This window comes from Fulvia fulva, chromosome 5 (genome assembly GCF_020509005.1).
Source record: "Fulvia fulva chromosome 5, complete sequence".
Taxonomy (NCBI): domain Eukaryota; kingdom Fungi; phylum Ascomycota; class Dothideomycetes; order Mycosphaerellales; family Mycosphaerellaceae; genus Fulvia; species Fulvia fulva.
The window spans coordinates 676,790-691,112 of NC_063016.1; the positions used below are offsets into that span (position 1 = coordinate 676,790).

General features: G+C 52.9%; 6 protein-coding genes across 6 annotated transcripts; 4 read left to right on the plus strand and 2 right to left on the minus strand.

Annotated features, from left to right (window-relative positions):
• Positions 1-198: 198 nt before the first annotated feature.
• CLAFUR5_05518 (Ferrochelatase, mitochondrial) lies at positions 199-1,524 on the plus strand (the record flags this gene model as incomplete). Its single annotated transcript, XM_047904666.1, has 1 exon — positions 199-1,524. The coding sequence occupies one exon, from the start codon at positions 199-201 to the stop codon at positions 1,522-1,524; it is 1,326 nt and encodes a 441-aa protein (XP_047761889.1).
• Positions 1,525-1,762: 238 nt separating this feature from the next.
• Positions 1,763-2,622, plus strand: CLAFUR5_05519 (uncharacterized protein; the record flags this gene model as incomplete). Its single annotated transcript, XM_047904667.1, has 2 exons — positions 1,763-2,329; positions 2,431-2,622. 2 exons carry the CDS (start codon positions 1,763-1,765, stop codon positions 2,620-2,622), a joined length of 759 nt encoding a protein of 252 aa, XP_047762403.1.
• Positions 2,623-2,942: 320 nt separating this feature from the next.
• CLAFUR5_05520 (uncharacterized protein) lies at positions 2,943-3,293 on the minus strand (the record flags this gene model as incomplete). Its single annotated transcript, XM_047904668.1, has 1 exon — positions 2,943-3,293. The coding sequence occupies one exon, from the start codon at positions 3,291-3,293 to the stop codon at positions 2,943-2,945; it is 351 nt and encodes a 116-aa protein (XP_047761720.1).
• A 265-nt stretch (positions 3,294-3,558) lies between these two features.
• CLAFUR5_05521 (Endoplasmic reticulum mannosyl-oligosaccharide 1,2-alpha-mannosidase) lies at positions 3,559-5,367 on the minus strand (the record flags this gene model as incomplete). Its single annotated transcript, XM_047904669.1, has 1 exon — positions 3,559-5,367. The coding sequence occupies one exon, from the start codon at positions 5,365-5,367 to the stop codon at positions 3,559-3,561; it is 1,809 nt and encodes a 602-aa protein (XP_047762508.1).
• Positions 5,368-5,906: 539 nt separating this feature from the next.
• CLAFUR5_05522 (Dolichyl pyrophosphate Glc1Man9GlcNAc2 alpha-1,3-glucosyltransferase) lies at positions 5,907-7,623 on the plus strand (the record flags this gene model as incomplete). Its single annotated transcript, XM_047904670.1, has 5 exons — positions 5,907-6,256; positions 6,307-6,803; positions 6,855-6,994; positions 7,045-7,355; positions 7,413-7,623. The coding sequence occupies 5 exons, from the start codon at positions 5,907-5,909 to the stop codon at positions 7,621-7,623; spliced, it is 1,509 nt and encodes a 502-aa protein (XP_047761718.1).
• Positions 7,624-8,649: 1,026 nt separating this feature from the next.
• On the plus strand, positions 8,650-11,876 carry CLAFUR5_05523 (Imitation switch two complex protein 1; the record flags this gene model as incomplete). The annotated part of the gene is made up of 7 exons (XM_047904671.1): positions 8,650-8,652; positions 8,713-8,778; positions 8,836-8,894; positions 8,948-8,966; positions 9,016-9,081; positions 9,135-9,237; positions 9,289-11,876. 7 exons carry the CDS (start codon positions 8,650-8,652, stop codon positions 11,874-11,876), a joined length of 2,904 nt encoding a protein of 967 aa, XP_047761719.1.
• Between the last annotated feature and the right edge of the window lie 2,447 nt (positions 11,877-14,323).

Genomic DNA, 14,323 nt, shown 5'->3' on the forward strand with positions numbered 1-14,323 from the left:
CGTCGCGAGTTCTCGTGACCGCGATCTCAGACCCCTGTCCGGCAAAGATCCGAAGAGCTTATTTACATGTAGCGTGCCTCGGTCGCGATCTCAAGCATCATCGTCGACGTATCACCGTCTAGCTGGATCGCCTGACAGCAGAAACGTTGTCGCCCTCCACTTTCCCTTCTACACTCCTGTAACGACATACACGACGCAATGAGTGTCCAACAACCCCTCAGATCGCTCACACGGCGAGCTCCTGGGTCGCAATGTCTTTCATTGCAACCCCGAGCTCATCAACACAAGCCACGGTTATGGCAGCAGACGTCCGAACGATCGATGGCCACAGCAGTAGGCGGAGCGATACCACCAGTCACCCAGAACTCGCTCAGCAAGAATGGTCCGACTGCAATGGTCTTCATGAACATGGGCGGACCATCAACGACTGATGAAGTGAGCGGCTTTCTCTCGCGTCTGTTTGCTGACGCCGACCTCATCCCCCTTGGACCACTACAGAACTACTTGGGACCATTGATCAGCAGACGGAGAACGCCGAAGATCAAGAAGCAATATGCAGATATTGGCGGTGGTAGCCCGATTCGCAAGTGGAGCGAGTACCAGGCAGAGGAAATGTGCAAGATTTTGGACAAGACGAATCCCGAAAGTGCGCCACACAAGCCATACGTCGCCTTCCGCTATGCAAACCCTCTGACTGAAGAGATGTACAACAAGTTGTTTGAAGATGGCTTTGGAAAGGGAAGAGGTGGCCGTGCAGTCGCTTTCACACAATACCCGCAGTACTCGTGCAGCACAACTGGCAGCTCTCTGAACGAGTTATGGAAGTGGAGGCAACGATTGGAATCTCCCACTCGAAATGCTGATGCGCCAGAGGAAGGCTCTATCCAGTGGAGCGTCATCGATCGCTGGCCAACACAACCTGGCTTGGTCGCTGCGTTCGCCGAGAACATCACGAAAACACTCGAGACGTACCCCGAAGACATTCGGGATTCAGTTGTCATTCTGTACAGCGCACACAGTTTGCCTATGAGCGTGGTCAACCGCGGAGATCCTTACCCGGCAGAAGTCGCTGCAACAGTATGGGCAGTGCAACAGAAGCTCGGTCACCGCAACCCATACCGTCTGGTCTGGCAGTCGCAAGTCGGTCCATCGGCATGGCTTGGAACTCAAACTGCCGACGCTGTACCAAACTTGATCAAGAAGGGTCAGAAGGACATTGTCCTTGTGCCGATCGCCTTCACGTCTGATCACATCGAAACGCTGTACGAGATCGACCAGGAAGTCATCCACGAAGCGAACGAAGCTGGTGCTGACGGTCGAGTACGCAGAGCAGAGTCCTTGAACGGCAGTCCAACGTTCATCTCAGCACTTGCCGATCTTGCAGGCAACCACTTGAAAGCTGGTGAGATCTGCAGCAGGCAGATGGGTCTCAGATGTCCTGGGTGTACGAGTGAGCGATGCATGGAGCAAAAGCGATTCTTCATGAGCGGCGGGAAGCAGGACAATGCCGCTGTGACTTTGTAATGATATGTGTGACTATACTTCGCTTCATGTACAAACGCCTCGACGTGATCACCTGTTTACAAGTACGATAGCTGCGCTCTACAGCCAGAAGGCGTGTGTACAGTACATCGACTGTTCATGTTCAGCTGACGTTAGCCCCGCCCACCCACCACACCTCCACATCTCATGCTACTTCCACCCACAGCATCAAATCTACAATACAACATTAGTACACTGACAAGACACCATCTCAGAAAAGATGCTCAAAAGATTGCGCCGAAGCAGCAAGGCGGAAGTCCAACAACGACCCGAAGACGCATCCTCAGCCGCCACAGTCGCCACCCAAACCAAGCAGATCAACTTCTTTTCCCTCCCAGCAGAGCTACGAAACGACATCTACGAACTCGCAGCCCACGACTCAACACTCCATCTCTTCAACCCATCCACGGCAAAATCCAAACTCAAACCAATCCCAGCCCTCCTCCTCGCCTCTCGCCAAACCCGTATCGAATATCTTCCCATCCTCCTCTCCACTGCAAGCATCAAAGCCACAGTGACAGACTTCAACTTCAAAACTTTGCAGAGTGTGTTGAGCTCGCTATATAGCACCGAGCAGAAAGCGTTGAGATCAAATAACCATTTGACCATTGTCCTGAGGTTCAAGAAATGCAGCGATGATGCTTATGCGAATTTACGCCGCTGGACGACGGATCGCGCCAGCAGCCTTGATAAAATTGCCTGGCGGTATCGGGCGGATCAGACTGCTGAGCCGAAGGTGCATAGATGGTATGCGGAGAGGTGCCGGGTGCTTTATGGGAGGGTTGAGGTATGTCTCAAGTGACCGCTCTTGTTCTTGGGCGGGATGAAAGACCCGGTCGTTGCATGAAGTGTGATAATTATGATGCTGACGTACTCCATCTTTGACAGGCCGAGGGTGTCAAGTGGGAGGTTCGACGTGTTAGTGAGGCGCTGGAAGCGGACCTTAAGCCTTTCATGAGGACTGTGGTGGCGATGGTTGCGCAGGGAGAGCTTGAGAGGGAGCAGGCGGGAGAGGGGTGGGTTAATGGCTTTGGGGACGACTTCATTATGATGGCGGCTACGAGGAGAAGAAGAGAGTAAGAGAAGGATCGCACTTGCGCAGGTATTGCAGCTGTCCGGATTCTGGTCGCATCGTAGGTTGTGAGACGATGTGCTTCGCGCAAGAGTTTGGATTACGACAGAAACTCTGTGCTGTTGCAGTACTTTCGGTCTGTTGAGCAGCCGTTTCCAATCACAGCCGCGCCTGATAGGCGTGACCACATATGACCCCTTCAATGTCCGACCAAGAGCCTGCAAATACCAGCCACCTCTCCCGCCACCGTAGAGAACGCCAGCGCCACCAGAACATAGACCGCGAACAGCATGACCCAAAAATTCTCAACCACATCGGAGCCTTCCTGTCAGTAGTCGTTTGGCATAAGACCTACGCTGACCGCGATGAGCAGTATTGCGCCCGCGAAGATGTTGATTGCCATCAACATACCCTCCTCGGAGTTTGGCCAGAAGAAGCTGAGGAGGTTCCAGGGAAGAAAAAGCAGGATTTGGACGATGAATTGCAGGGTCACGAATGTCATGCAGATGCCAAGCATGCTGAGGATGTAGATGAGGATGTAGCGAAAGGCGGTCTTGAGGAGTAAGGTCGCGTTGGTGGTTGTGTCGGTGGTCGTGCCAGCGGTGGTGTCGGTGGTCGAGGCGGCAGCCATTTCGGTGGGGATGTCGTTGGTGGTATTGGAGGTCATGCTGGTTGACATTTTAGCTGTTATGTTAATAGTTGGTTGATGTATTTGCAGGTGTGCTCCTGCAGCGTCGCAGTAGTCAAGTTCTGAAATATAAATTTGAGGACAGGTGGATTTTTTTGTTGCATCCACTGAGTCAGCCGACACAGTGGACTCTCTGAGGACACATGCCGCGTTAGTGAATCTGTGGATGCTCACCCGCTGAGGTAAGACCCAGAGTTTAATTAATGGCAGATATGTGTTCCGGCCTCACACGAATTTTTGAGATCCTTGTATTGCGCTATTTAGGCCGAAGCAGCGGATGTGCCTCAGTATTGAACACATACTCATCTAGGCTGATCACACTCGGATCGCTGAAGATGAGGTAAAAGTACTTCAATGTCTCCGCCGTCCAAAACGACTCCATGTTATCGAGTAGTTCCCGCTCCGGCTCAAGCTGAGTGACATCCTTCAGCGCGGCATGTGCAATTGAGGTTCTGGTGGCGTTGCTGATAGACTCGAACATTTGCCAAGCCTTTTCTCGCAGCGACTCGTCTCCAGTAATTCTGTATAGAATGAAGACTGACTCTATGGCCTCTGGTCTGAGTATGTATCGAGCATCGTCGATCTGGGTGAAACCGGGCGGCAGTTTCTTGGCTATTATAATTTGCTGCGCTTCGTCAACGAACTGGTCCGGTACGAAGCCCTTGTTGTTCTTCTCGACTACTGTCCTCTTCCACAGCTCTTCATCCCATGTGCAGTTTGCAAAGTCAGCCTCTTGGCAGGGTAAGAAAGAGCTGATTTCGCCCATGATCCCAGCAGGCATGCTTTCATATGCCCAGATGCAGCCATCAACAAGCTCGCGCGCTGTCTCCAAATCATGGGTCTGGTGGAAGATCTTCGCAGCCAGCGCGACCATGCCTCCAGCAAAGCATCCCAGATGTTCGCCCTGTGGCTGCAGCTTGATGTTGTGAGAGGTATAGCGCTTAGCTGTTCCCGATAACAACACCTTTTTGTTGTCTGGAGTCAATGGCCGGAAGAATAGGTGCTTCTTGGCCTTTGGCAAGGCCGTGAAGTACATGTCACGGTATTGGGTGTTCTGACCACCTAGCATGAGGTGTTGCTTGGGCAAATACTCGTACAGCGAGTCAGCCATGCCGCCCATCGTGAAAGTGGTGTCCTTTTTGAAGTCGGCGTTGCGTGCATTGACGAAGGTAGGCCATAGTCCAGGCAGCTTGGTGTGGTTTTGCTGTTCCTCAAAGAGGTTGGTGATGCGAGCGACTGCATCATACCACTTCGGATCGCCAGTAAGCTGCGACAGCCTGGTGAATTCCAGTGTGAGCGAGCCGACCTCAGCGACCAGAGATTGACTTTTGGCTTCTTGGTCTTTGCCCAATGCCGTCTTCTGCCAGTCCCACCTCGTCACAGGCAACCGATTCGGGGTATCAAAAGCGTGGTAAATCATTTCGCCCAGCTCGACCGCTCTCTGTAGCAGAATGTCGTGCTTATGCCCACTGACATCGTATGCACTCAGCAGTCCACCAAGGTAGCGGATCGTCGTCTCAAATACGTTCACCTCTCTCAATGTAGCTGTCGTAAACTCAATCTTTTTAAGTCCAGAGACGGCACTTTTGAACTCCTTCTTCATGCCCATTATCCAAAGAGTGTCTAATGTGTCAACAAGTGTTGCTCCCCATCCTCCGAACGGATTCCTCGATTCTCCGGTAAGAGGAGACACCTCATCTTGCAACCACGCGTTCCTACTGTATCCCTCCCAGCTGTGTCTGAATGCTGCCTCTACCGCGCTCAGCCGTCGCTTCCGCTCGGCTGCCTGCTGCAAGGTCTCTGGCGCAAAATCATGTTGAACTTGGGGAATCGAAACTTTCGGACCACTAGGCAGTGGTGTGAATTCGTGCAGCGGATGCTGCTGGGGTACGTCTCGCCATCGGAACTTCGGTTTCAGGAGACCTGGGTGTATAATGCGATCGATCGCTTGAGGTGGGATTCGTTGTCCATGGGGCACTAAGTTAAGGAGTGTGTTCCAGAGGAGAAGAAACAAAGAGACCGAGAAAATGGTTCCAAGGATCCATCTTCGTAAGGGTGGCAGCATAATACCGCGGAAAGCAGAACAACGAAACAATTAAGCAGCAAAGGAGTGACACATCGCTCGTGAGTAAGCAACGAATGACTGAACACACAGCGAGACAGACAGAGGAAATCGGGGTGTTCTTGTACTCACAGTGGGAGCACTCAGATGCTGGGACAACTCCTTCCTTTCGCATGGATGCTTCAGCCAAGCCCCTTTCGTGTCAAGGATCTGCAAGGAAGCTCGTGCTCAGCAGCATTCCAGCTTTATTGGAGTCCTCATTCGGTGGCAGACACGTCTCGGCGTTGTCGGTCAGGCCTGTGATGGTGGACATGTTGGCTAACGTTTGTGCTTGCGCTGTAGGAAGACAGTCAACGATATGACGGAGTGAAATGGAGGCCGTTCGTTCGTGGTCACGGTCCTTCCGCCGGACGATCCCGCCGTTAGCGTAGCCGCTCCGGCGGCGCCTGCACTTACCCTTGCCATTGCGTCGCGAAAGATTTCTGGCCACAACACGACAATGAGCTGAACAGAAGGTCTTCCGGGACTGCATAATACCCGACATGACAGAATTGTATCCGACAATCCCACAGTGTGCTGTGGTTGCCACCGCACTCAAGGTCTTGCTCTGGCCAGCGTACAAGTCAACGGACTTCGAGGTCCATCGAAACTGGCTCGCCATCACGAATTCATTACCACTCGACAAATGGTACTATGAAGCCACATCAGAATGGACGCTGGACTATCCACCATTCTTTGCATACTTCGAGTGGGCGATGTCACAGGCTGCCAGGCTCATACACCCTCAAATGCTGGAGATCAATAATTTGGAGTACGGCAGTTGGCAAACCGTCTACTTCCAGCGAGCAACAGTCATCCTGACCGAGTTCGTTCTGATCTGTGCGTTGATGCTGTGAGTACTACCGCCAATCGAGTTTATCTTGCAGCACTGATCGCAAGCAGATTCGTGAGGACATCGCCCATTGGCACAAGGAAGCAGTCACATGCGGCCGCGCTTTCGATCCTGCTTTCGCCTGGTCTATTGATCATTGATCATATCCACTTCCAGTATAATGGCTTCATGTATGGAGTTCTGATCCTCTCCATGGTTCTCGCGCGTCGCCAGCAGGGAGGTCTTCTATTGAGCGGTATACTGTTCGCTACGCTGCTCTGCTTGAAGCACATCTATGTTTACCTCGCACCGGCGTACTTCGTCTACTTGTTGCGAGCGTATTGCCTCGGACCACGATCGATCTTCGACATCAGGATCTTCAACTGCATCAAACTGGGAGTCAGCATCGCAGCAATCGTTGCATTGGCCTTCGGACCTTTCATATATCACCAGCAGATCCCACAGCTGCTGAGCCGATTGTTTCCCTTTTCGAGAGGACTCACACATGCATATTGGGCACCCAATGTATGGGCCATGTACTCTTTCACGGACCGAGTACTAATCCACTGTGAGTGTTGATATTCGATTGCATCTTACAGGTCACTGACAGAGCATGTAGTGGCCCCATACTTGAAGCTTCCCATCAATCGGGACGCAGTGGACAGCGTCACTCGAGGCCTGGTGGGCGACACATCTTTCGCGGTGTTGCCCAATGTGTCGAGTGCCATGACATTCGTACTCACCTTGGCCGCCCAATTGGTAAGCGTCTCTGCACGAGTTGCTTTGGAACAGTACTGACCACGGTGCAGCCAGCGCTCGCGAAGCTCTTCGTGCATCCGACATGGGACAACTTTGTGGCGACCACCACACTTTGCGGATATGCGTCATTCCTTTTCGGATATCACGTTCATGAAAAGGCTATACTACTCGTCATTATACCCTTCAGTCTTCTGGCTCTCAAGGATCGACGCTATCTGGGTGCATTCAGACCTCTAGCAGTCGCCGGTCACGTGAGTCTGTTCCCGCTGCTCTTCACGGCCATGGAGTTCCCAGTGAAGGTGGTGTACACTATGCTTTGGCTCATCACGTTCCTTCTTGCGTTTGATCAACTCGCACCAGCGTAAGTCTATCTCAATGGTTTCAGCGCGATATTGAGTTGAAGCTAACATCAAGACAGATCTGAGAAGCCGCGAGTGTTCTTGTTCGACAGATTCTCCTTGCTTTACATTGCGATATCGATACCCCTGATTGCGTACTGCGCTGGATTGCATGGGCTTGTTTTTGGTGCCAAGTACGAGTTCTTGCCTCTGATGTTCATCAGTTCTTATTCGGCAGTCGGCGTGGCTGGGAGCTGGGTGGGGTTTTTGGTCGTGTTCTTCACGTCCTAGGAACAGACTGCTAGATCTGGGCTACAGCGAGTCGATGGCTTGCTAACAACTGTGTACACTTGCCCACATATTCGAGACCTTGCTCCCTGACATTGCGGAGTTCCACCGAGCTTACCATGGACGACGTGGTAAAGACAATGATCAATAGTAGTGTAGTATTGCAAATGTGCCAAATTATATGAGTGCAGCAGTCCAAACGGCTCTCTGACGATGTCTGATAAACGATTGATGCATAGATACGTCGAAATGACGATTTGGCTGACCATGAAGGATGCTTTGGTCTCGAAATGCACTGCCGAGCATGGGAGAGATTTGGGATCGAGGGTGTTTCAACGTCACGTCGAGATACAGCCGCTCGAAGCAGACTACCGAAGGGCATCAATACATCCGAGTTAGTTCTACAGTTCAGGGCGATTCGAAAGAGTACAAATAGGTAAAGGTTGCGCCTGCGTGCAGAGTAGAGCGAAGACGATGGCAGCGGGAAGATGGGCTTGGACAAGCAGGAGGCCAACGGAGTTCTCTGGCAGACGGACCGATCCACGCTAGACGTCCCTTTGGGGTATAGCGGCCTGAGCTTGACGTCTCTGGCGAAGGCTCTCTCACACAGCAGTGCAGCACTGCCAGAGCCTCTAGGACCCCACAAGTAGCAACCATGTTGTTCTCTAAACCCTTTCCTCGATCACATCTTCCTTTCTCCCTCGCCCCATCCACCACGCCACGTCCGCGCACCGTTTCTGTCGCATTCGCGCGTGAACACTCCCGCACATCACCACCTCCGAGCAAGCTACTTTCTACGCGTCTCGGCGACTCTCCTACCCTCAATCCACTCCCGCCCGGCTGATCCTCCTCCCACGCACGCACTCCCGGCCAACAATACTACCAGAGTCGCAACCATCCACCAGTGACCCAAACCATCACCCAACACATCGCCATTGACCATATCGACCATCGACCATTGTGATCGACACCAGAAGAATACGCGCAAAGCGCTGAGTGACCCAGCTACAGGCTGGGGTGACCGCAAATATGGTGCGCAAGCTTGAACAAGACACAGAAGATACAGAGCACGTGGCCAACAAAGAGTCACAGGTCCTCCTCAAGAGAAAGCCAGTACATCTACTGCCGCCGCCTACGAGCATCCCCGATCACGCTGAAGTAAGCCAACACATGAGACAACCTTGATTCGAATCCACTCTGACGCGAGAAATGCAGGTCTTCGTTATGCGAGGCACCGACGAAGTGTTCACGGACTACGAGAAGTACCTCAAGCGGTATGTCCTGGCGATCCATATGACTACAACATACAACGGCTAACATGATGCAGTTTCGATTGGCTCAACCAAGTACGCGCTACGAAAGTCCTATACTCGAGACTCTACTAATACTATACAGAAAAAGTTTGTCGACGCGGTCAATGGCAAATCAGGCCTCACTTACTGGGATGCGCTAGCGTCTGAGGTAAATAATGTTCTACAATCACATGGCTACGTTCGGGCACTCACAATTACCAGACCAAGAGCTCCGCTGCAGTCGAGAGTGTATTCCCAGATCCTCTACGCGATCCCATCCTGCGAAAAGTGCAATTCTCGATCATCTCACGAATGGACGAGCTTGGTGAGGCCAATCTCAACAGTTACGAGGATCGCGGCTAATTACTTGCTGCAGTCAACACGATATATGCAGAGTTCAAGCATGACTTTTTCCCTGGGGAGGAAGTCATCGTGGCGCTCGGCGACGGCGATCAAACACAGTACACCGGTATCATCCGAGAAAAGGCCAAATTTCCTATGATCAGAGGCGCGGATGGGAGCATTCAACGCGCGCCATTCTCGCGATACTTCGTCAGACTAAACAACACACAAGCCGAGGAAGCTCTGCTGGACGACAAGCACTTACGACGTGACCGGAAAGTCTTCACCAAGCAGAACCTACGCGCTTTTCTGAAGAACTCGTTACAACGCGAAGCCTGGACAGGCGCACCCTGGTTGGTAAAGGAGAATCTGGCCATCCAATACCGATTACCCATGGAGATTCCTGCCCACCTCCTGCAGGACGCTCGACTCCTACACAACAAACAGCATATGCTTATGCAAGGACAACCACCGAGGCAGAAGAAGATGACCTCCGCCGACTACAAGCGGGTGCAAGCAGAAGAGTTGCAAATGCTGCACATGCAACAACAGCAGCAACATCCTGGTGCACCGCCGCAACAGCCACATCTCAGCTACCACAGCCAACAACCTCAACCTCGTATAGGTCGACCACCTCAACCACCTCCGATCAAGTATCCAATTGAGGATCTGGACGTCGCGCCAAAGCGAAATGGAGTTACACGACCTGAACTGAAGTTCTTCACTGAGGAAATGGGCCAGTACATCACCAACAAGCGACATACCCCGCCCACAGACATCGAAATAGAGTCGACGGGAATGCTACTGGAAGTATGGAACACACTGAACGTGCAATGCGAAGTTTACGTGCTTGATAGCTTCACCTTCGACGACTTCATCGATGCTATGAGCTTCCAGTCATTGGACACGACCTGCGAGCTGTTCGACGAAGTGCACTGTGCTGTGCTGTCGCAATTCGTGGACGACAAAGGAAAGATACAAGTCAAGGGCTTGCCGAAACAAGTCGAGGACACCCCAATGGATGACTCTGAGGTGCACGATGAAAGCGAGGTTTCGACACCTATTCCGGATGCACCCGCACGGTCTACCCGCAGTCGGCTGAGCCACATGGAATCTGCAGCAGACATTGAGATGACGACTGAAGCGCCGAATCGTGCGTCAGAAATGATGGCCGATCGAGACTGGGCAGCACAGTGTGCGGCACGCGACTATGCGGATGGAGGCTGGCAATTGATCGTTGTCGGCATACTCCACCAGTTGGCAGCATCGCCATCGTTCAAGAGCAGATGCGAAAAGATCCTTGCGCATCTTGCTCCCATGGACGAAGAGCCCACCCGCGAGACAGCTCGCGTACAGTACGCCACCATGGACATCAACCTGAGGGTATCTGCGCTACAGATACTGACCATCCTCACGATTCAGACGGACGCTGTCAAGGACTTCCTGGAACAATGCAGTGAAGACATGACTGATGTGCGAAAGCGTAAGATCGAACATCAACGCGAGAAGAAGGCTGCTATGGAGGAGTTGGCGATCAAGGATCGGGAACGCAAAATCCTACTGCCCGACAACATGCCACCATCGCCAAAGCCAGAGTCTGTCGAGCCAGAGGCCACAGAGGCTACCTTGGACAGCATCGATCTCAACGCGGCCGGTAGTTCCGACGCCGATGACGACGAGGCACCGACCAATGGACGTTCACTACGGCGAGGCAACGATCGCAAGCGGAAGCGTGAAGAAGACAATGCCCGGCGCGAGAAGGAACGAGCAGAGAAAGCCGAAGCTGCAAAGGCACAGAACAAACAAACGAAGGAGTTTAAGAAGCTTTGCAACGAAGTCGAGGCGCTGCACCAGAAGATCAGACAGCTGGAAGAGGAAATTGCCGATTGTGACGGGGACTTGCGCGAGGCTAACGTCCAACGCACAAAGGTACTCGGCAAGGACCGCTTCTGCAACCGCTACTACTGGTTCGAGCGTAATGGACAGCCTTTCGGTGGACTTCCTTCGTCGAGCACCGCTGCCTACGGATACGCGAACGGCAGAATATGGGTGCAAGGCCCCGACCCAATGGAGCGCGAAGGCTTTATCGAACGTACTAAGGAGGACCAGGCTCACTATCAACAGCGATTCCGAATGACTGTACCCGAGCGCCGCAAGCAAGAAGAAGGCACCACCATCCTGGACAATGCCAACCAGTGGGGCTTCTATGATGATCCAGATCGTCTCGACAACTTGATCAGCTGGCTTGATGAGCGTGGCGAGCGCGAGAAGAAGCTACGCAAGGAGCTCTGCGAATGGCGCGACAAGATTGCCCAGTACATGGAGGCGCACAAAAAGTTCAAGGGGGAAGAGGCCGCGAAGAAGATCGACGTCGAAGAGGAACAGATCGCACGTGTTAATACTCGTCACAAGGCGCACGAGGACCAGACCGCGAGTAAGGAGCGCTGCCTCCGATGGACGAACACCATGGCACTCAACGATATGGGCCATCTCCATTCAGAGCCACCGAAGCCTAAGAAAGCGAAACCCGCAGCCAGGGAGGTGAAGGGTTTGGCTGTCACAGTTACCCGTGGTGCTAAGCCGATGACTCGACAGGGCGAGAAGTACAACTTCAGCAAGTAAGCTCACTCACACTTGTGAGATGGGCGATGGTCATTGGCGCGAGACTGTGTTATGCAAGCGGCATTGTGAGGCGTGTTAGGCGTTTCCCAGATGGAACAGTGGATGGCGCGAATCTGATACACTGCGAGTGGCGTGGGGCGTGGGGCGTGTGGCATAGCGATGGCGTTGCGTTGCGTCAAGGCTAAGCAATGCCTTGCTGTGTATGAATCTCAGCTACAAAAAGCCTGACGACTAGGCTTCCCCATTGTGTTTCTAGCTGTGCGGTGTAGACCTAGATATAAAGCTACAACATGCTTCGTAGCTGACCTCCACCAGCTCAACCGCATCATCTGATATTTGGAGTTCTACGGAGTTGATCTTGACGCAGATGATGAAGGATGGATCTGGCACGCGGCGGTGGACTTCGTCGATGATTTCGAAGATGATGCGACTGCGGTTTGTGAGGTCGCCGCACCTTCTTGAAGGCTGCCACTCTTCCATCATGATCGTCTGGCAGGATTGGGTTGCCATATGCTTCTACAGCATCGTACTTGAGCATCGTATTACCAGATACAATGACTCCGATGTCCCCTTCGCCCCATCGTCGATACAGATGTTCGTACACTGGTGTTGGAAAGCCGCGAGCAGATATGTCGTCCGAATCGTGGTTCCATTTACATGGCCGCTTGGTCATGGGCGCTTTGGGAAAGCGATTCTTGGCCGTTCTGCCTGAGAAAGGAAAGGTGATGGTCTCCTTGAGCCTGCTGGTGTCTACCTGTGGTCCTTTGACACGCAGACGGCCATCCTTGCCTCCGACCTTCTGGCTCTCGTGAGGGTATGCCTTGGATTCTGGTTCCCCAGGTGCTGATACTTTGTCGTACTCGATGGCGAGACCGGCGAGTGTACACTAGATCAATGACAAAAAAGGATGTACCTACCTCGACTAAATGCTACGCATGTCGTTGACGTTGGAGTTTGCACGCCGCTTGGGTATCATGTCATCCGATGGCAGTCGCGGTTGCAGGTGGCCGATGTCGGCATCGTGCCTACTTGCAGATAGCATAAATGCAACGGAGGGTTTTGCATGTCTGACGCGGCCCATGAACTTTCTGAAGGACCGCGCTGTCTTTCTCCTCTGTATCTGAACCGGCTCGGCAGTGGAGATGTCGACAACGATCGATGGCGTCAACCGCGCGGTCCACTTCGGATCATGATGCCTGGACTTTTTGCGCCTTCCCTCACACCAAGGCCAGAACAGCAACATTTCTCATCACGGACCGCCTACCGAGATCAGTGGTGCACGCTGTTGTCCTCTTGCAGCCTTGCTGAAGTGGTGTGTAGAGGAGAAAGTAGGTCCTCATCGAGTGGTCTTGCGATATACGACAATCGATATCGACCTTTGACTTGTAGCCGTTTCGAAACTTGTGGAGGCAATTTCGCTGGCGGCGCTGCCATTGCGACTGTCTGGATTGCTCGAGCGACGATGCGATTTCCAGAAGGCCTGTCCCCTCGTTGACGATCACAGCTCGTTGCATCGAGGCGAGATGCACGACCACGGCATTCTGCTCTTGGCCGTGGCACAAGTCTATTGTCTTCGGACCATGGCAGCTTATATCTCTTCTCGTGCGACCGGCGCGTGCATGACTCGCACCTGAGCCAGCGGGACGCGCCTCTTCACCCCGAAAGTGGCAGACGGAAAGTGTGCTCCAACTTGACTCCCTTCGCTCGGCCTGCTGCCATGCACCTGGAATGCCTCGGAATCATCCTCTGCAGGCATGGGCGTCTCCATGGTATTCAATTGTTTCACCAGACAGGGGTCCCATCGGGTCGTGGTCGTGGTCCGCGCATGCATTGATGATTGGTGACAGCGGATCCTTAGCGCGTCTAACTCAGAATCGCTGTGATCCTATGAACTGCGAGTAATCTCGCCCAGCCCTGCATAATTCACCACGTTGTCGTTAAACAGACCTTCATACGCAGACATGCATGACATCTAACTCCAACACCACGTCGTACGTCACGCACCAGCGCAGCATCTACTGGTGTTGTGTACAGCAACGCAGCCATCCGCAGCAAAGAATCTTGCTATTCTGGCGCCGGGCACGCCAAAGAGCCCATACCCAAAACAGAAGGCTTCCAGAATTATGGGATGCCTCCTATTCGGACATCTCATAATTTCCCTGACATGCCGGCCCATGCTCATGCCCGTGATATTTCCTTAGCCAGACTGTTGTCCTTCTTCCACCTCCAAGCGTTGCGCACTGCTCGCTGCATCGTCACTCATTCCCTTTATCTTTCTTCATACATTGCCATTGGCCTCTTGAGCATTTGCTTCCACCCTATTCTACGCCCATTCTTCTTTTCCATCCGGACGGCTATAATATATCCCGCCAGAACGGAGCCCCTGGACTGGTATTGTCGTGGACATTGAGCGAATCTGGGCAACTCCGATCAGCAAGAGATAGTAG